The 25,228-nt window shown below is 46.6% G+C and overlaps 1 protein-coding gene across 2 annotated transcripts in view; it reads right to left on the bottom strand.

Annotated features, from left to right (window-relative positions):
* The window catches only part of LOC111143893 (protein tyrosine phosphatase, receptor type G), a 700,723-nt gene extending 676,329 nt beyond the window's left edge, over positions 1-24,394 (bottom strand). For both annotated transcript variants that reach the window (XM_022497940.1, XM_022497941.1), the window contains exon 1: positions 23,964-24,394. In XM_022497940.1, coding sequence (XP_022353648.1) covers positions 23,964-24,048 — 85 coding nt within the window. In that variant the 5' untranslated portion in view covers positions 24,049-24,394. The remainder of the gene's footprint in view (positions 1-23,963) is intronic.
* Between the last annotated feature and the right edge of the window lie 834 nt (positions 24,395-25,228).

Raw genomic sequence — 25,228 nt, 5'->3', positions numbered from 1 at the left:
GGTTCAAGCCCCACATCGGGCTTTCTGCTCAGCAGGGAGCCTGCTTCCTCCTCTCTCTCTGCCTGCCTCTCTGCCTACTTGTGATTTCTCTCTGTCAAATAAATAAATAAAATCTTTAAAAAAAAAAAAAAACTTTATTTGTGGACCTCAAATTCAAATGACATGATTTTCACCTGTGGTCAGTAGTAATCTTTAAGCTTTTTAACAATTTCATAATGTAAAACATTCTTTTTTCTTAAATGATTTTATAAAAGAGAGAGAGAGCACACGTGCACAAACGGGGGAGGGGCAGAGGGAAAGAGAGAGCATGTCAAGCAGGCTCCACTCCCAGCACAGAGCCCGACACGGGGTTCAATCTCACGACCTGAGCCGAAACCAAGAGTGAGATTCCTAATAGACTGAGCCACACAGGTACCCCATAATGTCAAACATTCGTAAGCTCACGGGCTGTTCAAAAACAGGCAGTAGGGTCACATTTGGTCCCAGGCTATGGTTTGCAGATCCCTGTGTCAAGAGGAAATCCTATAACCTACAGAGACCAACGAATCCCAACTTAACATGCAACTAATTTTTTCTCCCTACGGAGAGCCCACCGCAGCTGCTGTTTGCAAGAGTTTCCAGCATTGGGCTATCTGAAGAAAAACAACAGAGTATCTATGCATTCACATACATGTACATATATGACAACGTGTGTGTGTATAATGTGTATACATGAATATGTACATAAATATCCATTTATCCCAAAATTTGTATTTGGGAATGTTTTATGATACATAACATCAGTATAATAGTACCTGTTTGCTATGGAATGAATTCTGTTCCCCAAAATTCATATATTGAAGGCCTGAGCCACAATGTGATAGTACTTGGAGGTGGAGCGTTTGGTGACATAATTAGGTCGTGAAACTCTGTGATGGGATGAGTGCCCTCATGAGAAGAAACAAAAGACAGCTCTCTCACGTGTGTGCTGTCTCTCTTTCTCTGCCATGTTCACACAGCAAGAAGATGGCCATCTGCCAGCCAGGAAGAGAATCCTCATCAAGAACCAAAACACCCAGCACCTTGATCTTGGACTTCCTAGCTTCTAGAACTATGGGAATGAATTTCTGTTGTTTAAGCCACATGGTCTGTGACATTTTGTTAAAGCAGCCCAAGCTGACTAATATAATCTATAATTTAGAGAAATATGTATATGAGGAGTAAATGTTCAAACGTTTCTACCCCCAGTAAGGGTATCAGATCAAAAAATGCTGAGGCATGAAGTGGGGGTCAGGGAGAGAAGAGCTGAGGCAAGTTCTACATGTTTCTTCTCAGAAACAGGGTACCAGCTGCAATAAAGAACAAATCATAAAAGGAATCTAATCATGAGTAAACATCACACAAATTCAGGGAGATTTCACAAAATAAGTGGCCTATACTCTTCAAAGGGCAAGCTCATAAAACACAAAGGAAGTCTGAGATTTGAGAAGACTACAGAGACAGGATAACCCCAAGCAATGGGCAATAAAGTGTCTGGATCCTGAATCAGGAAAAAGTTTGGGGTGGGAGGAGACACCAAAACCTTAAAATGTGTTGTTTGCATATAAAGGACATTAGTGGGATAATGGACTAAATTTGAGTGAGGTCAATAGATTAGATAACAGAACAGTCTCTATGTTAATTTTCTGCTGTTGATGGTTGTGTCATGCCTATATAAAATCAAGATGGTGTCTAATGTCACCATAGGACCTGAATTTCTGCTCTGGGTTAAGAAAAAAAGAAGCAAAACACTCCCCATTCCCCCTAGCAGTGACCCTTTCAGTGGCCTGGTCACAAGCAACCTCTACCCTTGGCACACACCAAAGGTCACTGGACTGGAAGCAGGAGGGCATACCTGGGTACACATATACCTGGACAGAGACCTAGCAAGGTGATACTCAACCCTGCAAAGTGATACTCAACCCTACAAATAAGGATTAAACGGGAGTAGAAAAAGGTTGCCCATTCTTCCCTTGATGCCCTGTCTTTTCATATCAACACTAGTGAAAGAATCCAAGTAGATCTTATCCAGGACTTTTCCTGGATAAGATCTACTTGGATTCTTTCACTAGTGTTGATATGAAAAGACAGGAAGATACCCCACCCCTGTCCCCCACCTTCCGCCAAGACAAATGTCAAAAGGAGATCGCGGAGATGCTCTCACAACCTCTCCCATCCCCGTGTTCTCTTTGCTGATTCTGGCCTCATCACCGCGGCCAGTTCCCTCCTGGGAAGCCAGCCTCTCTGAGAAGTAGCCACTTTTTAATGCTGTTGGCCCTGCAGACAAGATGATGTTAAAAACTGTTGAATCATATGAACGGACAAAACAGCGCAGTATTAGTTTCCTATCCGTGAGCTGCAGCAATAGCAGGTGACAAGATCTAAAACCATCCCCAACGCCCCAGCACTGAGAAGGTGCTCCCTGGTTGCCATACCATCTTGACACACCACGGTCCGATCCCAAAACCCTGACATGAAAATGACCTGCTAATTGGGTCCCCAGTGCCCCCATCATCAATAGATATTACAACTGGCAGGGTAATTAGCAGGCTTCTGCCGCCAAGACAACCGCCTTCCTTCCCCCACCAATGAAGAAGCTATCCTCCCCGACCTTAAGTTTCAAATCCTAAGTATTTTCAGATGGAGAGGTCTGCTCACTCAGAGGAATCTACCACCTAGTGAAAGTAATTAAAGAAGTAGTTAATTCCAAATCCGTATTAGCAAAGCAAAACAAAAATAAATAAATAAAAAGGAAGGAAATTCTGCAAAAAGCAAGCCATATTAATAATTTTTCCTTTGTCTCAACTACCCAGAAAATGCATGCTAGGGATCAAAAGCCCAGTAAGGGTCTCAATTCTCATTATCTGTGATTACAGATATAAGGGTCCTACAAGCAGGTAGCAGTATCTGGCACTTGGGAGGTCCCTAGCAAATGACACAGGTTTGGGAGAACAGAAGGTCTCCCAAGAGTTTTCTATCACTGACCAAAGGAGATCTTGGATCACCTTTCCCCTCCTGAGAATTAAGCTTTACGATGAAAAAAAAAAAAAAAAAAAAAAAGTCTTAATCTTTCACGATATGATTCTAATATTGCTTTAAAAAAAAAAAGTTCCAACAACCCACCAAAAGGCCACAGACCAACAACTTAATGATCATTAGTTATGACTGGGTGTTGGGGTTACAGATGATATTCTCCTCTATGTGCTTTTGTGAATTCCCCTATTTTCTACAATGAACATTTGTCACACTTCAATAGAAAACATTAGGGAGATTAAAGTAACATCGCCCTTCAAACACAAAGAGCTGTCTCCAAACTCCGGAGGTGCAGGAAATCAGCTGGGGGTCTTGCTGCAGAGCAAATTCCTGCTCCATCAGTCTGGGAGAGGGCTGAGGTCCTGCATTTCCAACAAGCTCTCCTGGGATCCCTAGACAAACCCAATGGTGCTTTGATGGCCAAGGATCTACAAAACACCAAGGCAACTCAGATGCCAACGATCCCAGCTGTAGAAAGAGGAGGATGACAACAAGGCAGACCTCTATCAAAGCAGGGCAGCATCAGCAACGTCTTACAGTGAAAAATTAATACATCTGGGGCCGCAGCCAGGAGAGGAAAGTGACACAAAACAAAACAAAACCGAACTCTACTTGAAGGTACGGTGCTCTGTTGGAAGCGTGCGTCTTCGTAGTTAAAAACAAAATGAAATTGCTTCTTATTGATTTTAATTTAGGTTGGGACATTTGCTGTCCAATAATGCCAGCAGAGAAGACTGTGAGCAGGGACAAGATATGATAAGAGAGGGCTCTGGGGGCCATCAGCCACTCTGCTGACCTCTGGTCTACATGGTAGTTACAGCATGACAGATAGGGCGAGGTGCGGGGTCAAGTACACATCCAGACTCACAGCTCCACACTCATCTCAGCCTCCAGGGCCTCTTACCATTAAGGACTCTTTTTATTATTATTTTTTTTAATTCTGCCTCTAAATGTTGTTCAATTAAGTTTTACTCATTTCCTTACAGATCCTTCGGATTCTCATTTACAAATAAAATCAAGGGAAGCAGTTAAGGTTCAGTGTTATCAGCATGTCTCCTTGAGAGAAGCTGTCTCTAGCACCAAAATAAAACGCCTCGAATTCTTGGAGATAAAAAGCTCAAAACGAATGAACTCAAAAAAACCAAACAGAGGAATGAAACCATTATTAAAGGACTATTGCAGGCAGGCAGGGGAGAGCATTCCTGTCCTTCTCAATACACCTGGTTACCAAACCCTTTATGTATTTCCTGCTGATACCGGTGCCCTTTGATTGAAAAAGACCAAAATCAACCCTTGGCTAACATAGGCAGAAAAAAGAATGTATTGAAAGGATTTGGGACATCTCAAAGAATCCAATCAACAGCCAAACAACCAAGATTCTCAAAGGGCAAGGATCAGAGCAGCTCTGGGAATTCAGACAGCAGGAAGGAAGAGAGATGTCAGTATTCTTGTGTCACTTGACTTAATCCTCCAACTCTAGGAAGAAAACGTATGACCATGACCAGCCTCTCCTGGGTTTTGTGCCACCCTAAAACAGGGATGGATAGAGCCCCCTGAGCAGCATAAGATACAGAGGAATCGATAGAGTAGCAAGGATGCTAAGAGCAGAAAAAGGTGAAGAGATGCTGGGCAGGCAAAATCAAGAGTGCTCTAATAATAATGACCATAGCCATGTGCGTGCAGGGGACAGGGCCTTACTTACATTCTCATTTAACTCTAACATCAACTTTATGTGACAGTGTTCGTTATCCCATCTTATGAATAAGGAAACTGGGGAGTAAGGACACCAAGCTAGCCCATGACAAACCGAGAAAACACAACAGTCTCTGTACAAGGCCACTGTGAGAAAATCTCTCCCTGCACAATTTTACAGACCGAATGCCCCAGCCTGGCAGTCAGGGGCAGCCAATGTGTCCGACACTGGCTCCCATGCCTGTCAAATCACTGCAGGGTCCATCTGCAAGCAGACAGTCACTCGTGGCTTTATGCCACGAGGAAGCAGGATCCCAGGATGTCCCAGGATGGCATGACTCTGCTCTTGGAATACACCCATTCACCACCCAGGAGTCAACCCACCTGAACAGGATCATTCCTGTCCCTGCTCACTAGCTCCCCCTCCTTCACATGCACATATAAAATATCAGCCAGCCTTTCCCAGGTTTAGAAAGCACCTCCTCCCAGGAAGGTATCTTTCTCATCTATCTATTGCTCCTGAACACTTAGGGACTGAATCACTATTTCACCATTTTATCACATCTTCAGCCCCAAACAGCTAGGCAAACTGTTTTATGGGCCTTTACCTTATTTCCCCAATTCACACACATTTTTAGAACCCCCAAAACATGAAGCAAAGTGCTACACACACAAGCATTTCCACTATTATTTGATTTGAATCATCCCCTTCCTTGCCATAATGCACAAGAGGATACCCTCCCTTTGTAGGTAAAACCACGACATCCCACCGCACAGCTCAGACATTCATTTCGGCCTCTAGATTGGAAATAGTCAAGTCCAGAAGTCAACAGCCTCACCCAGCAGGGAACCTGGTCATCCTTCATTTCCAGGCATCTCAAGAGACACAAGAGAGTATGGTTAAATTCAACACTGTTTCCACTCTGGTCGAACGTAGACAAAGGCTCCCTGGGTTCAAATTCCACTGCCTTCTAGCTGTGTTCACTACCCTGGCTAACCTGTTCAAGTTCTCGTCCTCTCCAAGCCCCCCCAGGGAAGCAGAATCTACCTCAAGAGCCATGCCAAGATAAGAAATAATGTATTGAAAACAACTTATCACTTTGGCCACTCATGTTGCTATCCTTGTAATCTGTATCATTTATATACTATATAAACACATCTCTATTTATTTATATATTTAGCATTCCTGGCCAAAAAAAAAAAAAACAAACTAAGGATCTAGCAACTGCCAAGATGAAGCAGCCGCTCTAGGTTCTCTCATTTACTACTTGCCCCTCTTGGCCACTGCTCTCCCCTCTCACGTTCTCGCAGCCACACACCCTCAAATTGGTGAGCACAAATCTAACATCAGAGGCGACAAAAAAGTCCCATAGCCGTGTGCAGGCTGCACTCCCAAATGGCTCAAACTCAGAGTTTGGGAACAGAGGGAAAACAATACTGCAAACCCTTTCTGTTAAAAGGAAGGCTTCAGTTACAGGGAGAAAGACATCGGATTTGACCTTGCTTCTCACCCTTGAGCTTTCAGGCTGCCATCTGATTAGCTAGTGCCTGAAACTAATTAACAGGTGTGGCAAGAAAGAAAGAAGAAAACAAACCTTGGCAACTTTCTCCCAGGGAATTGATGGCTTTAGATTTACAACCGCTCCTCCAGGAAAGAAGGAACACAGAGAACTGAATGAGGTGGGTTCATTATTCAGAGAGTGTCCACCTACCTATTCTGCCTTTAGAAGTATCCACCACCAAGTCAGTAAAGTTAAAAATCCATCCTCAATTACCTGGTTGCTTTCTTGGCTATAGATGATGCCAAAAATACTGACAAAAATACCTGAGTGGACTGAGCTCCAAAACCTCAGAAAAGTCAGAAGGAGAACGTCTGCTGGTTATGCTCTGAAACTAGATAGCAAGAAAGGAAACACAAATATTTTTCCTCCATCAAAGACATTACTTCTCTGGAACAACTCAGAAACCTCCAGAAACCTGTACAAATCACACAGTACCTTGCAAACATGCCTTCTGCTGATGAAAGGCATAATTATATCCTGTTATCCAAGGTAATTTACCAAGAGCTCCTGAAAGGTTTCTATAGCCAAAAGAAAATAATAATCTTTAAGTTCTTTGACTTTATTCGGGGCCACAGGAATAAAACACACTTACCCAGTAAGGCTTTTTTCCTTATTTTTATTAACATACGTATCATTTACTGAGCTTAAAACGCATTCTAGCATTCCATCAACGTTAGTCAGAAGTCAGAAAACACAAAGGCTTGACCCTATATCATGTGCTCCTACATTGGCCAAGTACGAAAGAATGAAGACATCTGTCCAAGTTAGCCTTCCATCCTCGCTCACCTGGCCTTTTGCTTTTTCAGAATGAACCCAGAGTTCAACCCTGTGAGTGCAATTCACAAGAAGTACAAAGCCAATCATCTATTAATAGAAGCCTGTGTTGTTAGGAAAAAGATTTCTGGCTGTGGAGTCAGAGACTCGGACCCCCACCTTCGAAGGTATCTGATGCTGGGCAAGTTTCTTAACAAAGCAAAATTTCTATCTGCATACCTGGGAAATACAAGGATTTCGAATAGAGTGTATCTGGCCCTTAGCAAGGATGGCCCATTTGCTCATAGCAGGTGCTCAAGCAGGAGAGGTTAATGTTAGCCGTGACACACTATAAAAACACCTGGACAAGGAGAAATAGCCACATTTCTGGATACCCTCACCCTCCCCTGCAGGAAAGGCTTGGGAGGTAGGTGTTCTTCCTAGAAATCAGGGCTTAGAGCAGAAAATGCTACTCAAGAGTATAAAACTCCCAGACCTAGTCAAAGGCCAGGAGGGAGGAGAGCGACTAGCAGCACATACAGGAGATCACAGGAAACCTAAAAAGGGAGGTGGCCTGATAACTTGGCAACAGAAACACTGAAGTTTCTGTGTGGACAGAAAGGCCTAGAGGACCATTTTCCCTTACGAGTCACTCTGAAATCTGGCTCTGCCAAAGAGAACAAGAAAGTCCTCGGAGAACTCCTTTTCTTCCCTTTCCCATGTGGCCATGCATGGCTGTTCTCACCACCCCTCCCCTGAGGTTCCGGGGCAGACTCAGGGTGGGGCCTGACAACCCGCTAGGGCTCCTTCAATACCCTAACTTGAAGTCCTCAACATCCTCGTGTCTCCCTCAGAAAAGCACTTAAATAAGGAAAAGCCAGATTCTTCTCACCTGCACCAAACAAAGGGCATGTGTCCGCCCTGTCAGACCTTCCCTGAGAAGGCAGCATTCCCAACCAGAACCTGAAAAACAATTAAATAAGGGTGGGTCGTCGCAGACAACTAGCCACTTCCTTCCAGCATCGGCCACCCCTGCCCAAGTTCTCGACCTGCACACGCTAACACACTAACACACAGGGCCAGCGCTAGAAACTCTTCTAGAAACCCTAGAAACCCTTCTAGGTGGACCTGAGCTGTCCAACAAAAGCGTGTTCATGTCTCCCATTTTCCCCATCTCCCACTTCATAATCAAGCAGCAGGTTGGCAAGTTCAGAATATTTACTCTGCTTGGAAGAGCCTCCTATTTTCATACTCTGTTGGAGGAAGAAACCAAACATCTTAAGATACGTATGGACAACTCGACCCTCCACAGATGGCCCCGCACCATCTCACCGAATACACAGCTGTGTTAACGCCTGGACCAATCCTGATAACTGGGAGTCCAGCACCTGGGATCAGTATTATCTTGGCTACTAACTAGAGATGGGAACTTGGGCTTCAATAAAACCAGATACTAAGGAGAAAAAAAGCAAGGGCCCACGGTGCTGCGTGACAGTACCTCCTCTCACCAGGCAGGAGGGGACAGGCACTGGCATGAATTAGCACTCTTTTTTTTTTTTTTTTTTTTTTTAAAGATTTTATTTATTTGTTTGACAGACAAATCACAAGCAGGCAAGGAGGCAGGCAGAGAGAAAGGAGGAAGCAGGTTCCCCACTGAGCAGAGAGCCCTATGCGGAGCTTGATCCCAGGACCCTGAGATCATGACCTGAGCCGAAGGCAGAGGCTTTAACCCACTGAGCCACCCAGGCACCCAGGATTAGCACTCTTGACCATGAGGTTCCACAAGCTGCTTGCAAGTCAGAAGATCTCCGAGGCCAGTTCTGCCTTTCAAACGGCTAAGCGTGAGCTCCGTCACAATGCTCACGGTCTTCCACACGGTCCTGGATGTCCAAGACAGCAGAGGCTGGCATTTTAAAAGCATGCAAGTCGGCTTTGCAACCCTCCACAGATCCCACAATACATCACCAATTGGAACCAGAAGAGGGAGAAATCAAAGCCAGGAACTCAGCCAAATGCCCCCTCTGGAGCTAGTAAAATAACAAAAATGCCATTATTTTCAAATGCTTACTATTTGCCGGGGCCTGTGTCAATTGCCCTGCATGGCTTTCCTCATTTAGTCCTTCAACAACCTCATGGAGCAGGGACCGTTAGCCCATTTTACAGATGGACAGACAAGCCCACACGGCTAAGTGACCTCAGCTCTCTACCCTGATACCCAGACCAGTGCCTGCTAGTGACCGCGCCTTCCAGGAGGGAAGCCCTTCCACCAGTGACAGGAGTCTCCTGGCCCTATGTGTTAAAGAGGTGCGGAAGAGGAAGAGAGGTGATCGTCACATGGGGCTCCAGCTGGGAAATACTCTTCTGGAAGGTGAGATAAGGCTGGGAAGAGCACTCTAGACCTGTGCTACCAGATAAAACAAAAACGCAAGCCAGGAACAGGAGGCACATACGTAATTTTAAGTTTTATGGTAGTCACATCGCATGAAACAGTAAAAAGAAACAGGCGATATAAATTTTAATAATATATTCCACTTAACCCAATATATTGAAAATATTATCATTTCAATAGACAATCGATGTAAAATTTTAATGAGCTATTTTACATTCTCTTTCCATCTGTCTTTGAAACCCAGTGTGCCTTTTACACTTAAAGCACATCTCAGGGGCGCCTGGGTGGCTCAGTCGGTTAAGTGTCTGCCTTCAGGTCAGGTCATGATCACGGGGTCCTGAGATGGAGCCCCACATCGGGCTTCCTGCTCAGCAAGGAGTCTGCTTCTCCTTCTCCCTCTCCCTCCCGTGGCCCTCCCCTTACTACTCCACTCACACTCTCTCACTCTCTCTCTCTCAAATAAATAAAATCTTTAAAAAAAAAAAAAAGCACATCTCAATTCAGACAAGCCACATTTTGGGTGTTCAATAGTTGTATGTGCCTAGTGGCTACTGCATTACACAGAGGGGACTTTAGGGGGAAAAATTCACATTCAAGGAACAAATATGGGGTTATCTGACGTCATCCAAGTACTTGGTGTATTACCAAATACCAAAAGGTTATCTGATTTCAGCTTCACAAAAGAATTCCTTTCACCTTTTATCCCGGTTCTCCAATTTCGGTAGCAAAAATAACACTGATCAGGGGACCACTCAAATTTTGAGAAACAAGCTACCTAAAGGTAACAATGAATTTATTCAGAGTAAACACAAGACACTTTATACCCGATATAAACAACAGGGGGAAAGAATGCATTTAGTCAGTCACACTTTTAAAGACTGCTGTCACCAAGCCCATACTTAACACTTATTTAAATAGCTAAGAATTCAGAAAGGTGTCACTTTGGAATACAAACAGTCCTACAGGAGCCTTAATCTGATGCAAAACCTCTGGGCTTTGAAGAAAGGAAAAATAAGCAACTAATTTCAAGTTCCTAAACCTGCATTAGTAAAGCTTACCAATTAGAATATGATGTAACCACCACCAAGAGACTGGATTTTTTTTCCCCCTGAATAAATGAACGGGAATCAAATATGAGCCAAAATCAATGTCATGGATCAGGAAACCTTTGCACATGATACCTGATATTGATACCTGCTCTTTCAGGTCAATATCAAAACAGCTCCATGCCTTAAAAATTGCCCCGATAGCAGCAAGAATATAAATGCCCCTTGGAAATGCTTTTCCTCGTGCTATTTTCTAAGGCAGGCTAAATGTCTCAGAATAGCAGAGTGATGGCACCAAAGTCCTGTCCCAGGCCAACTCCTGACAAAGAATTTCAAGACCCAGTTCAGGTGTTAGCAGTTAAGAGCTCTGTGATCAATAAGCAGTGTCTGTCAAGGCTAGGGCAATGAGGCTAGAGCATTCACTTCAAATGCCAATTTCCAATCCCTGTGTATGAAAACTGCAAAATAACACCGGGGCAAGTGGGGAGGAAAACACACAGGAACATACACATGCTACAAACGTTCATGGACTATTTCCTTCTGTGTGTACCCAAGGGGTAGGATGGACCCCACAGTAACGGATACATGTACATCCTACCCACACAGATAATTTCAGTAATGAGATACCAAGGGTAACTGTAAACCTGTTCCTTCAAGCTGTGGGTCGGGGGTGGGGAGGGGGGTGTACAGGGCAAATGGAAACCTAATAGCCATCTTTGGTAAATCCCTGTCAATAGAAAATGTTCCTGAGTAGCACAGGCACCTTAATTTATCCACTACCTACTCTGTTAGCAGAGAAGGAACATGACACCATGTAGAAAGCCAAGTTCACAATCTGACTCAGCCGTTTCAGTAACTGTGGGATCTCCCCTCTCGCTGAGTGCCAGCTCTCCCACCTCTTCATGGAGCTGCAGGGCATTAACTGACAGCCTATCTCTGCAAGCGTTTCTTATACATTTTATTAAAAACAGCTAGGCAGGGGCGCCTGGGTGGCTCAGTGGGTTAAGCCTCTGCCTTCGGCTCAGGTCATGATCTCAGGTTCCTGGGATCAAGCCCCGCATCAGGCTCTCTGCTCAGCGGGGAGTCTGCTTCCCCCTCTCTCTCTGCCTGCTTCTCTGCCTACTTGAGATCTCGCCCCTTGTGTCAAATAAATAAATAATAAATAAATAATAAAATAAAATAAAATCTTAAAAAAAAAGAAAATAAAATAAAAGCAGCTAGGCACCATGTATAATGCCCTGTGTTCCTAATACTTTCCTAGTGCATCACACTCACAGTCTCATTGCATCATCAAAAGGACTCTAGAAGGTTGAAACTCTTATTTTACAGATGAGAAAACTCATTGAAGTCACTGGCCCAGGTAAGTAAAGCACAAAGCTAGGATTTGCTAAGTTGGGCCGGTTACTTAAGTTGATGAACAGACCTGAGCAATTCGAAAACCATAAGCTTGCCAGTGGCCTGTTTCACCAGAATCCACCTGTCTCAAGACTCATTTCCTCAAAATTGTTAAAGATCCTGAGGCACGTTAAGCATTATCTCTGCAGGGGCACCCTGGTGGCTCAGATGGTTAGGCATCTGCCTTCCGCTCGGGTCATGATCTCCAGGTTTCGGGATCGAGCCCCATGTCAGGCTTCCGGCCAATGGGAAGTCTGCTTCTCCCTCTGCCTCTCCCCTGCTTGTGCTCTCTTTCTCTCTCTCTCTCTCTCTCTCTCAAATCAATAAATTTAAAAAAAAAAAAAAAAAACTTAAAAAAAAAAAGAATTATTTCTGCAGACTCCTTTTTTTCTCTGGTCAGAGTGCTTACCATTTCCCCCTACAGTCTCCAAAAATCAAGGTTAAACCTCCACTTGGCATCCAAGTGAAGGCAGAAAACTCAAGAACCAGCAGCCCCCCTTTCCTTCAGTTACTGGGAAGCTTCTCCTTTAAAAAGCACATCCTAAAACAGGGTTCCGAAAGAACTCTAATGCCAGAGGTTACCCACCCTCTATCACACGAAATAATTACAGCAGCTTCTGTACCAGCTGTCCAATCGAGAAAACGAGGGGCTGATGCCTCACACTGTCAGGTGATCGTCCTTACCCTCCACAAGGCCTCTGCACATGTGTTAGCAGAGAAAATGACTAGTTTTAGAAGAGAAAACGAATGGAGGGAAGAAGAAAAAAAACAGGTGGACATCGACCAGCAATGTGTTCTAGAAAACTGAGGTTCTGTCTAAGCACATTTGGAATCACCATGCCGCACCAGCAAGTACACACCAGTGAGTACGTGTCTCATCATGGCCAGTCAGCAAGGTGGTCAACCAATGCTTGTAAAGCGAGCAAAAATGGTCGGTTCAGGTAAGCCCTTTTCTTGACCAACCTGCCCAAAGCCATTACCAGGCAACAGATCAACATTCATCTTCAGGCGCTATGGTCAGTTCCAGCAAGCTCTGCTGCCCTCTAGATACCTCACGTCACTATGACTAGAACAACCAAAGCAGGAATGAGAAAGCCCACTGCTCTGGAATCAACCCTTTAAGCTCAGGGTACTACGGATGGAAATGAACACCAGTTCACGGAACGTAGCCTAAGTTATTCCACAGAGAAGGAAAAAAAATTAAAAAAGTTTGCAATCATCAAAACATAACCCTACTGCCCCTTAAGACATTTGAGTCTAATTAGAATATATTTTGTTTTCAGCAAAGGATACCTCGGTGGCCAGCAATAGAAAGTGAAAATTCAGCTTCTCTCTCTTTAAAAGATGGGACTTCAAACACCTTGACAGTATATACACCCTGAATTCTCTTAAGGAAGAGATAGCCTATGTCTAATGAGGATGCCAGCTACCAATGTGAGATTTCTGGAAACCACACACAATGCTATCAACGTCTTGTAAAACATGCTCTGAAGTGTTTTAGGGAGCATTCATTCTACCAGTGTTCAAATACAACTACCACCACCTAGATACTGAAGGCAGAGCAGATGGAAGGAGGAATGACCTCCTGGTCTCAAAGACAGAACAGTCTACGTAGGCTCTCAATCCTACATGGGGAATACATGTGAATATACCATATATAAGAATGGCCACTTAAGGAAATGTGCTAGAAGGAGGGCAAAGGAATCAAATCCTCCATCTGTCTACGCCAAAAGCTGGCTACTCTACTTCGTTCAAAGTTCAGGTTCTCCTATGTTGCGGTTGTAAAAAATGAAGATGGGCTATTTCTATCATATATTAATCTATGTATGGGTATCATGTGCAAAAAAAAATTATGGCTCAGGGATGTTATGTGAAAAAGTAAGATATTTGACAAGGAACTCACTAAACTGACTGCACTATTAATGGACTCGGATCCTTCTGTATTGGCCACTACCCTCTTTTACCACCTCTACCTTCCACCGCCATCATCCTCTTCCTGTACAGCTGGGTAACAAGAAAGTGACCAAGAGAGTTAGTTCTTAAATCAAATGATACATTTTTCAAAACAACTTTCTTTTTTTTAAGTTGAGTAAGCCAACAGCAATTTCGATCAGCAACAGAAGTCACCATGTTACTGTAAAATACCCAAGTAGCAGGCCATTTATAGAGCAAAAATAAAAAGGACACAACCAGCAGAGCTGAGCTCCAGCTTTCATAGGCCAGATTGATAGGAACAAAGTCACTCCATCAGCCAGGGATGGTCTTCCTTGCAGTACCACATACACACCCCATCCATACTTACACACAACCAATCCAGAGAATACAAAACCTCAAACAAGCAGCAACAAAAAAAAACTTTCCCTCGAGCAGAGACTTAGAGATCTCCTACATGCACATAGCAAACACCTCCAGGGACCAGCCGAGTATTGTAAATAACCTCTACGGGCCAGGTGAGCGTCCCATCTCAGGGGGCAGGCACTACTGAATGCAAGCTTACTGTTGTTGCCAAGCAAGGACACAGGCCCTAGGTTGCAATACCTTCCCATTCTTCAGGAGTAACCCAGACTTCTATGGGAAGCCACCGTGAGGAGAGGAGCTGTGGTCACCACTGTCCCCGCCCCCCAGTGCCCAGAACAGTGCCTGGCACACTTAAGTTTTCAGGATACACTTGTTGAAGGCAGGAATGCAAAATGCCCCAATTTTCTATTCCTTTTTTTTAATTTTCAACACACTATGGCCAAACCAGTATGGCCAGATGCCCCCTGCAGAACTCCAGATAACCCAAATGACTGTCCTGTCTCCATTTCTCTTTTCCAGAGCAAGATCCAGAACTAGCTTTCCATTCTCTTTTTAGACAAAGAATCCTACCCCTCACCCCAATCACAAATCACGTTCATTTTAAAGGCCATACATAACTTAAATGGCATGAACAAGCCTCCATTTTTTTTTTTACCTGGACTCCTAGAGAAATAAGATTTAGTGTTTAAAAACAAAAAATAGCTTACAGGCATTCCATTAACCAAGATCTACTCACCACCTTGTTTGCTACTCCCTCGGGATAGTCTGTCGCAAGGTCAGCAACATAATCAAAGGGTTCATGGACAGAGCCTTAGGAAGCAAGCTCTCAGAGGAAAGTTAACGAGAAGTACACCTCAGACACCACAACGTAATATGCAGTGAGCACCGGACTCGCATACTGTGGAAAAGCTTCAACCTCCCAAACTGCGCAGCCCGGCATCGACGATCCCGAAAATTCCAGACGAATCTCAGAAGCCATTTAGTTAAGGGTGTGGGGAAAAAACAAAACAAAACAAAAAAGAAACAGAGGGTGTTGCCTAGATCCCACAGCTGGCCTGGCTGGCTCCCGAGGCTGGTTCTTAACTGCAGAGAAAAATCCAGAACCCAAACCATCTCCTGCCCCCAGGTACAAGTCCCTCGGACCTTTTCTGGCAGTCAAAAAAGGACACGGCCAGGTTAGCTGAGCTCCAGGGCCTGCAGCCGACACTTAAATGATATATGGGAGAATAATAATACCACCATGTTAGCACATCACCCTCTTTGATGCCCCAAACAGAAGATCTCAAATGACAGACTACACTGGATCACTCGAAGAGGAATCAAAAAAAAAAAAAAACTTACCGCCAACAAACTCACTCTGTCCACAGCTATTATCACCTTATTGAGAAGCTAAAGTAATTTGCTGAAAGGTCATCTCTTCAATGAAACCAAATAAAGTCCGATACTAATTGCATCACTTCCTTATCTATGGGTGGCAAATACAGGAAGACACCTTCACTGCAGTGCGGATGGTCCTCGCTTATATGATTAAAGGAGGGCGAAATACACCAGGCTGGGTCTGGCTCTTTATTGGCCTTCCCACGTAATTTGGAAAAACAGTTTTCAAACAAACAGCAACCAGTCTGAAATTCAAAATTACCCTGAAAGATGATTAGTGAGATTTATACTACCCACCCCCCACTTACTACAGGGTGATACCCTGGACCAGCGACAGCTGCGCTCAGCTCTATCCTATAAGCAGAGATATTCAGTTTCTACTTCCAGGTAGATCAAATGTACATAAAAAGCTTAGGCACAGGGACACCTGGACTGCTAGGTCCGTTAAGTGTCTGCCTTCAGCTCAGGTCAAGATTCCAGGGTTCTGGGATCTAGTCCCACATCAGGCTCCCTCAGCGGGGAGTCTGCTTCTCCCTCTGCCTATCCCCCTGCTCATGCTCTCTCCCTCTCCCTTCCTCTCAAATAAAGAAATAAATAAAATCTTAAAAAAAAAAAAAACAAAACACTTAGGCACAGTGCCTAGATAATGGCAAGCACTTGGTGAGGTGAGCTAGTACAACCACTGTTCCCACTGTAGAGATTAAAATACTGAGGCCCATTTGCCCAAGGTAACACTGCTGTAATAGAACAAAGAATTTCAACCTGGGCCTCTAGGGTCCTACAGCGGTTCCTGAAGAAGAGGTATATATATGTCAGCCTCAGGGACCACCAATACCACTCAACCCCCTTTCCACAAGTTGTTGGGTAATTCACCCAAACCGGCCCAACTACCTGGTGCCACAACGAAGAAGAGCACTGCTAGCTCTCAGCCTCTACACTCATGGAACGGAAACACTTCAGGAAAACTGATTAAAAAAAAAAGAAGAAGAAGAAGAGGAGAAATCATTTATAAATAACAATTGCTTTGTAAATAAATCCTTTTGACAATGCGTGACTAACTTCACTCTTGGAAAAGTCAAATGACATTTCCTCACTAGTCTGGCCTATGTTTTCGTATTTGGTAAATTGTTTATGGCTGTGTCCTCTATCCAGACTATTTCAAATGGATGCATTTATCTGATTGAAGTGCACTGTGGAGTTTACAAGGCTGCAGTGGGGTGAGAATTCAACTACCTCTTGGATTCATGCAACCAGCGTGAATTCCTCAAAAGCACGCCCAACGCAATATCAATCGACAAACCTGTTTTGCTCTCCTGGTTAGAAAAATACTATCGTAGACCCAAAAATAAGACCAGTCGTCCTATTTTCTTACATGGAAGTGTTACATATTCCATGAACTATGCTTTCATTTCTTCTTTTTTAGTTGCTAGATTTTAGCAGCCAACTGTGTCACTTTGCCACAGCCCCAAAATAGCTAAGTCGAGTGGTTGAAAATCACATTTTGTTGTCTGGCCAGGAAACCATCATGCTGATTTCAGTTTGCAAAAAATTGATTCAAGGGCAGAAGCAAGGCGCGGTGTGGGGCTCTCTCCTGCATGCTCTCCGCAGGTCTGAAGCCACGGAGAGCTGGAGACAGGGACGTGGCTGTGTCCAAGGGCCATACAAGTACAAAATAATACCCAAGTGGTTTGGTTTGCTTCCCATCAGCAGCACGAAATTAAAAGCCAGAAATGACAATAATAGGCAGACCCACCCTCCTGGGTTATAACACAGTCCAGAAGGCCTGAGAAGAATCGGCATCCCAGGGTGCAGGACCAAGCAGCTCTTTCTACAACGGATAGCACCACGCACGGCTCCTGGAGATTCACGCGGCACCTTATAAACCTGTGGAAAACATTTTTCCCATTTAAAGTTGGGGACGTGGTGACCCTCCTTTGGAATGTGAGTGAGAAGGTCTCTCAGACTTCATTGAGGCTTTCTCACTTTTTTAAACCTCAAAATCTAACCATTTCACTATTTTTACATGGGATATCCTCTTGCTAGTCTAACTTCTTGTCCTAAAAAAAGCTAAGCCAGTTCCAAACCCATTGGTCAAATTTATGTAAATACTTCTTAAATGTTTTTGTTTTTACATACGGTTGTCCTTTTCAGTTCTAGTCTCCTCTTCCCATACACTCCTTTTCCAATCTCTTTAGTACACATAAAATAAAAATGGCTAATATACTGAGCACTTACTGTTTACCATGCAAAGTTCTCAGTCCTTTAGCACGCATTCTCGCTCAAGCCGCATAAAGACCTCAGGAGTCAGGGTCCTATTGCTGTGCCATTTCACAGAGAGAGAGAGAAAAAAGACAGGCACAGAGAGGTTAAGTAACTTGTCTAAGGCAGCACAGCTAGTAATGGAAAAGGCAAGCTGGCTGTGAGACCACATTCTTACATACTTCAATATACTCAGTACAACTCTCCATAGCCACCTGGTTTAAAAACAGAAACAGAAAATATTAAGTTCCAGGCTCCTACAAGACTTCTCCCTGCCATATGCTGACACACCAGTACACGGACCCTCAAGAAAACCAAAGTTCTCCCTCAATGTGAAAGCTGCCTCCCACCCCCAGTACAGCAGGACCACCACCCAATTCAGCTAAAGGGCCTTCGAAAAAAGAAGCCAGGCACATCTCCAGCCTGGTCAGCTGTCATTCCTCCACGGAGCCCTAAAAGCACTTTTGACACTGTTTTTGCAAAGAAGCCTATCAAGCACTATACTCATAAAATCTTTGAACCCGCAGGGTCCTGGCAAACCATCTCACATAGGTTATCTATTTTTTTTTTTCTGTCAAACACCAGAGATTCTGCTAGAAACAATACCAGGTAAAAGGGCCCCCTCCAATCCCAGGTGTCCCTACAGAAGCAGCACAGGGAGCCCTCTAGCTACTTCAGGCAATCTTACACAGCTATCTCTTATAAACCTCCCCAACCCCTTCAGAATGGGAGCAAGCCACAAACTTATCTATTGTAGATTTCAATCACCAGACTTTCCTCAAAATGAAATTCACCTGCATTACTTCCAGATTTGCCTTTTTTTTTTTTAAGAGACATTAACAATTCAGTGGTATTGAAACTTGGAGATAGAGGAATTGTAAGAAAAAGCAGGAAGAACTAAACAAGGGTTTTTAAAACACATTCCTTTTTGGAGTGTTGTTGCTGGGTTTTTTGTTTTTTGGTTTTTTTTGGTTTTTTTTTTTTTGGTTTTTGTTTTTTTGTTTGTGTTTGGTTAGGATTCCATGTAAACATAACCTCGCCCCCCAGGCCCCCAAAAGAGTCAAAACAAAGATATAGATAACCGTTTACCTTACAAATGTGCCTCTGATCTTTTAAGTGCACAGAACATTGCCATAGTCCTATGTTTAGTTCTTTACACGGAAGATGGTCACTCCCATTTCTCAGGGAGAGAGCCCAAAGTACCTGATCTTTTAATCATTTGCAAATATTTAGTGAGGCCCTAATTAATGGGTGCCCAAGCAACGTCATTCTGGGACAAACTCCACAAGCAACTCCCACTGCCTGCTGGGGGCAGGCTCTTCTCAAGCGATTATTTCTTTCCACGAAGCCCTACACAGTACTTACTAGCTTTGCCTACAATAAGCTCTGGTGGGAGCTAGGCACACTTCCTTGGCCTCCTTCATATTATTAGATATACAGGCCTTTCGTTCTCCACATACAGCCAAAAATGTAGTTTCAGTGATTACCACTTATTGCCTGAGTGTGGTCAACCTGTACCAGAGCACATCAAGGGCTTATTGGGGACGGAAGTGGGTAGAGAATCAAGAATTTCTGAGATAACTTCAGATAACTTCAGAAGTTGTGCTTTATGAAAGGTGATTTCATGGGAGATGTCCCCCAGGATGAAAATGTCAATCATCATTTTTCTTAATCTTGCAATTCAGAATGCATACCCGTCTTAAAATCTTTACCTGCTTAGAAATACCACTGCATTGTCCTGAGTCCTATGCAAGTAAAATGTTGAACAGAAATTCAGATTAAAAAAATATAGGGGTGCCTGGGTGGCTCAGTGGGTTAAAGCCTCTGTCTTCAGCTCAGGTCATGATCCTGGAGTCATGGGTTGGAGTCCCGCATCGGGCTCTCTGCTCAGCAGGGAGCCTGCTTACCCCTCTCCCCCAATCCCCCGCCTGCCTCTCTGCCTACTTGTAATCTCCGACTGTCAAATAAATAAAATCTTTTAAAAAGAAAATATATATATATATATATATATATATATATATATATATATTTACCATAAAAGTAAAGAGGTAAAGCAACAAAGCATTAGCAACACTTGCTGTCTTGACCTAGGTTAAGCTAATGTTAAGTGTCCAGACTGTCCTTTTGGTTAAGATGTTTCCAGAAAAACAAGGAAGGGAGTACGGTGGGGGGGGGGGGAGTCCTCAGTAACAACGGCTATGGGGCATTTATAATGATCTTACACGAATGGCAAGAAAGTCCGTTCCAACTGGTGCATCAGTATGTAACTTATTATACTACATTAACTTGGGAGTTTTTCAGAACACAAAAATGAACGTAAAAGGGGTTTGGTTTGGTTTTGCTGTCCCTGCACTGCCTCACGAAAACAATATAATCTTTTACTTGGTGAAAACAAGTCCTTAATTATGGGGCGAAGCCTCACTTTTGGAGACTTCTTTTTTCTCCTTTCAGCCAACCTTTCCTTAACCTTTCTCCCTCCAGCAACAGGAACTTCTCATTTCTAAAGAGCTCTATATGCCCATTTGGTATTGCAGTTCTAACTCCATCATCAACTCTGTAAGAGGGACGCTGTTTACATAGAAACATGAAAGACTATATTTATTCCACAACTGTGTCAGAGGGCCTGAGTTTCAAGACCCGACAAACAAAGATTCTTCATGTTGGAACAGGACATCTCAAGTCGGGGTTAGGGAGTGGGGGGACATGCATGATTTCTCACTCCATCCCTAAAGACTAAGACTGCTGCTGACTTTCAAACATTACTTCCACATTTTTCTAAGAAGGCCATAAAGGATGTCCATCAGGAATAAGCATGTACATGCAAATGCGCCAAGAGACAGTGGAGAGATTCACCAGACATCAATCACGGATCCTCCGATTCTGACACATCCAAAGTACACAGCAGAGCTTATCCATCTGAAGTGTTTCCAACATCAGCCTCCTAGATGTAATGTAATTATGGTACAAACATATCAGAATCAAAGGAACGGTTTCACTCTGAGGGCGGAAAGAGAGAAGAAATCAATAAAAAAAAATTTTTTTTCCGTTTCTGTTGAATAGCTTACAAATGTAAAATCATAAAATGCTAACCCTCTCAAGTAGCATATTTTGTATCCTGGTGAAGGCACTTAGACTCTCAATGATTAGATACATATATATGCCAAATGCTTAAATGAAGTATGCATAAGATTTGCTTTAAAATAATGAGGTGTTAGGGAGGGTGGTGGGTACAGAAAAGACTGAGTTCATAATTGGGGTAACTGGGTAGGGATCCATTATATTTTCCTATTTTCATAAATCTTTCTATAACAGTATTTTTTAAAAAGATGTAGAAAAAGAATGTACTATGCACTAAAATATATTTGATAGCACTTCTACTCTGAAAAGTGGAAATACCACTTTAAACACTCACGGAGATGCTGGTCCCACACCTGCCATATACTGTACTGTTGTTGGGAGACTAAAAGCCACTGTTTCTGACCAGCTGGGGAAAGATCCATGGCAGGGCTGTTTCCAAAACCCTTCCAAATTACAGCTACCCTGTATCCTGAACACGAGCGCGGAGAACAAATCTAACTGGAAAGTTAGTCATTCTGAGAGGAAACAAACAAAATAACAAGGGATTTGGGATAAGGCCTCACAAGGAGGACCCTAATCCAACACCACAGGCATCTTTGTCCGTTGTGGCAACCAGATAAAAGCTTCCAAGGTTACGAGGGCAAGAAAGGGGGGGGGGTCCCAAAGCGAACGCAGGCCCCCACCGGGTTCCGAACCGGCGGGTAGCAGCAGCGTCCAGTGGAGGCCGCCTCCTCGCTCCAGGGCGCACTTGCAGCACCGGAGCCTCGGAACCTGGCCGCGTGCGCCCCACCCCCGCTCCCACCGCGGCCCCACCTCACCCAGAAGGCAGAGCCCGACCAGTGGAGGTGGTAGGAGCCCCACCGGTGGCTCAGGGGCGCCCCCTGAGGTCCAGCGGCGTCGTGGCACCCTCGAAAAACGGAAAGCCGCCCTCTCCCACCGCTCTGACATTTTAACTTTGCCTGGTTCCAAAGGCTGCTCGCTGCACCCTCTCCCGAGGCACTTTTCCAAACCACAGCCCCTCTTCCCCGCGCCTCACACCATTGCCCCTTCCCTTTCCGACACCCTCAGGCTCCAAGGCGAGGGAATGTGCTATTTACCTCGCAGCGTGGGCACGAAAAGAAAATGTGGAAGATGAAAACTGTCCAAGACCCACGAAGGCGGCATCACTGGAGGTCCCATTTTGGATTTCAAGCTTCCTGAGACATCAGGAAAAAGAAAACCACGGCCAACCCACTGGCTGCATACCCGAGCTAAGGAGAACGCCAGACGTGAAATTAGAAATTCCTCTTATTTCGCAAGGCTGCTCTCCTGCTGCCTCCCACTGCCCCCATTAAAAAGCATGACCGTTACAAATCTCGACCCCACTGTGCACCTGAGCCCACTCAGCCGGCAAGCTCACGGCAAAGAAAGTCCAGAAGGTGCAGATAGAGAACACAAATACTGAGCAACAGTCTTTTAAAGGAGAGAGGGCATTTCTTGAGGGGAAATGTCCACACCGCTCCCAGCCCCGTGGAGGCAGGACCCTAGTAGGCAAACCGCAGGCCTCGGGGTTAGGGTGGGCACACGTCCTCGCTAGCCATCCGAGCTGGGTTTCTGGGCAGTGGCAGGAGCTCCCTGCGGTTCCGGGGGCAGGAGGATGCGCAGGGAGGAAAGGGGGTGCCGTAGAAAAGACTGTGTTTTGCCTCTCTGCTCCTCGAGGCCACCCCTGTGCCTGCAAAAGGGACACTCGCTGCCACTCCCCAAGCAGGTCCCCCAGGGCAGCGAGAGTGCCCGCGCCCTGTTGCAGGGCGCACGATGTAGCTGGAGGACCCGCTGCACCAAAACCTTGCGCTCAGGCCGCTCGGGGACAAGCGGCTGTGACCAGAGAGACCAGAAACATCGGGGCACGTTCCTTTTTCCCTTCGTTCAGATAACCCCCACCTCTAGGTAACCAAGAGCTAATGGATGAAAGGGCAGAGAAAACGGGGGGGGGGGGGGGGGGGGGGGGACGCCTGCATGAGAGGCGAGGGAAGCAGCTGGCCTCTGCCCTGCGGGAGAGGAAAGGAAAGAGGGTAGGCCAGTGGAGGGCTGGAAGTGGAGGGTCGCAGAGCCGCACACCGCTACGTGCGGTGATTTATTATCGTCACCAATGGCCAATACTGTTCCCGTCTTAACCCGGCCAGAAAGGAGCGGGTCTAGGTCGGCCAGCAGCGAACAGCCTGCAAAGAGGCAAAATGAAGGTAGGCAGGGCGCGCGAGACAGGAAAAAATTCGCCCCGGGCGAAAAGCAGCCCAGCAGCCGACCACCCCCGCCCCCCCCCGCCCCCCGCGTCCCTACAGGAGCAACCCCGCGGAGCAGAGTTGCAGGGTAAAGGGGCCGCGGGCCGGGGCTGGGGAAGCCACGGTCTCCCTAAACCGCCTGTTCCCAGCCCTCCCACCGCTCCCGGGCCCCGGCGCCGGTGAAGGCTGTCTTGCTCCAGCACTTAAGGGCAGCCCACGTCCCAGCCCCGAGCTGGGGTCGACCCTCGCCCCGGACACAAGAACGCAGGCTGCTCTCAACATTCCCAATCCTCCACGGTTAGCCTCCAGCTTCCATTCTCCTAACACCCTCCAAAGGGTCGGGAAGCAGCAAAGCAAGTCCCTCTCCTTCCTAGCTCCTTCAGTCCTCTCGGGGTGTGGGGCGCACCCTGGGCCCCCCAAACCCACAGAGGCATCCTCCCCTGGCCCCAGTCCCCTCAACGGCCCCAAAGCTCTAGCTCTCTCGAACGGTGACGGATCTGCAAAGCGAGCTTTTCTTCTTACTCGGGCTCCCCCAGACCCCCCAAACCTGAGCGAGAGCAGACCCCTTACGGCCCCTGTCCCCTTTTCCCCGCCAGCTCCTGCTTCCACCATCACCAACCATCAGCCTTCCTAAACGCCGCCAGAACCAGCGGAGCGGATCCCTCTCTCCTCCCCGTGTGCCCGGCCCCCCTTCACCCTCTCTGGGGTCCCCGGGACGGGCGCCCGAGCTCCGTGCCGCGGCGACAACTCCGCATCCCCCGCGCGCGCCGGCCAGGGCCGGGTCCCCTCAGCGGCCGGCACTCACCGGGGAAGCACACGACATAATGGAGCACGGAACTGGTGATTTTCAGGAACAAAATCCACCAACACGGTTCCAGTAACCTCCGCATGTCCGAAAACGCACATCGAAAAGAGGAAGGCAGGGGGGTAAACTTGTTGAATAAGTTCTTGTCTCCGTGTGAGCCTCCGCTAAGCCCTGGCTCGTCCCCTGTTCGCCCGCTCTACGGGCCCCCCGCGCTCGGCGGCCCGAGTCCCCCTGGAATCCGGGAAGCCGCCGAGCGCCCCCCGGAAAAATCTCAAAAAAGTGACCGGGAACGCGGAGCCACGCTGGGGACGATCCTCGGTGGAGATGGGCTGCTTTCCGTTCAAAAAAAGAGCAAGCCGAGCGAGCAGGGCGAGTAATCGGCGGGCGGCGACGATGCCCGGGGCCCGGGGCAGGCAGGGACCGCAGGCGGCAGCGGCGAGCAGCCGAAGATCCCCAACTTGAGTCGGCGGCGCAGCGCAGCCCGAGAGCCGGCGGGCGGCGGCGGGGCTGAGCGCGACGCGGCGTCTCCGGGCTTCAGGCAGGCAGCTCCTTCCAGGGCCCGGGGAAGGAAGGAGGCATGTTTGCGAGCGGGGAAGGGGAGGGGAGAGGCGGGGGGAGCGAAGAGCCCCCCAAAATAGAAACGGCCGGAGGAAACGCAGGAAAACACAAAGGATCTCACAGTGGCGCTGGGGCGAGGGCGCCTTCAGTCCACGCTCCTGAAAGTTGTGGCTCCAGCGCAGGCTGGGGAGGAACGAGGAGCGCGGGGCTGGAAACTGGCCATGCCTCCATACAGGAAGTAACATGTGAGCATGGATCCTGGCAGAGACTTTAAAGCCGGCGAGCGAGCGAGCAGGGGGCGCGCGGCGGCGGGCGCGGCGGCGCGCGAGGCGGCGCGCGAGCAGTGGCGCGCGGCGAGCACGGGGTCGCGCAGCCGGGGCTGCGGGCCACGAGAGCGCGCCTACCGCGCTCTTAAAGCAGCCGTGCTCGGCTCTCGCTTCAGAGGGGTCTCAAAGCCGGGTTCTCCTCGCGCGCGGCCCGCGACACTGCGGGCTCGGCTGAGGCAGTTTGGGGTCCGGGGACCGCTCCGGCCGGGTCCGGAGAGAGGAAGGAGGGTGGTTGCCTTCTTGAGCTGGCGAGTGTTTGCCAGATTCCAGTTCTTCGAGCTCTTAAAGACGCCGAGCTTTGCGCGGGCTTGACAAGAGGTCTCCCCTCCGTCCGCGTTGCTCGCAGATCCCGGGCCTGTGGGGAGGGGGGCTTGGTTCGGG

This window comes from Enhydra lutris, unplaced genomic scaffold (assembly GCF_002288905.1).
Source record: "Enhydra lutris kenyoni isolate GAN:26980312 unplaced genomic scaffold, ASM228890v2 scaffoldscaffold10, whole genome shotgun sequence".
Classification (NCBI taxonomy): domain Eukaryota; kingdom Metazoa; phylum Chordata; class Mammalia; order Carnivora; family Mustelidae; genus Enhydra; species Enhydra lutris.
The sequence above is the reverse complement of the archived record's forward strand: the minus strand, read 5'-3'. Positions and strand labels throughout refer to the sequence as shown.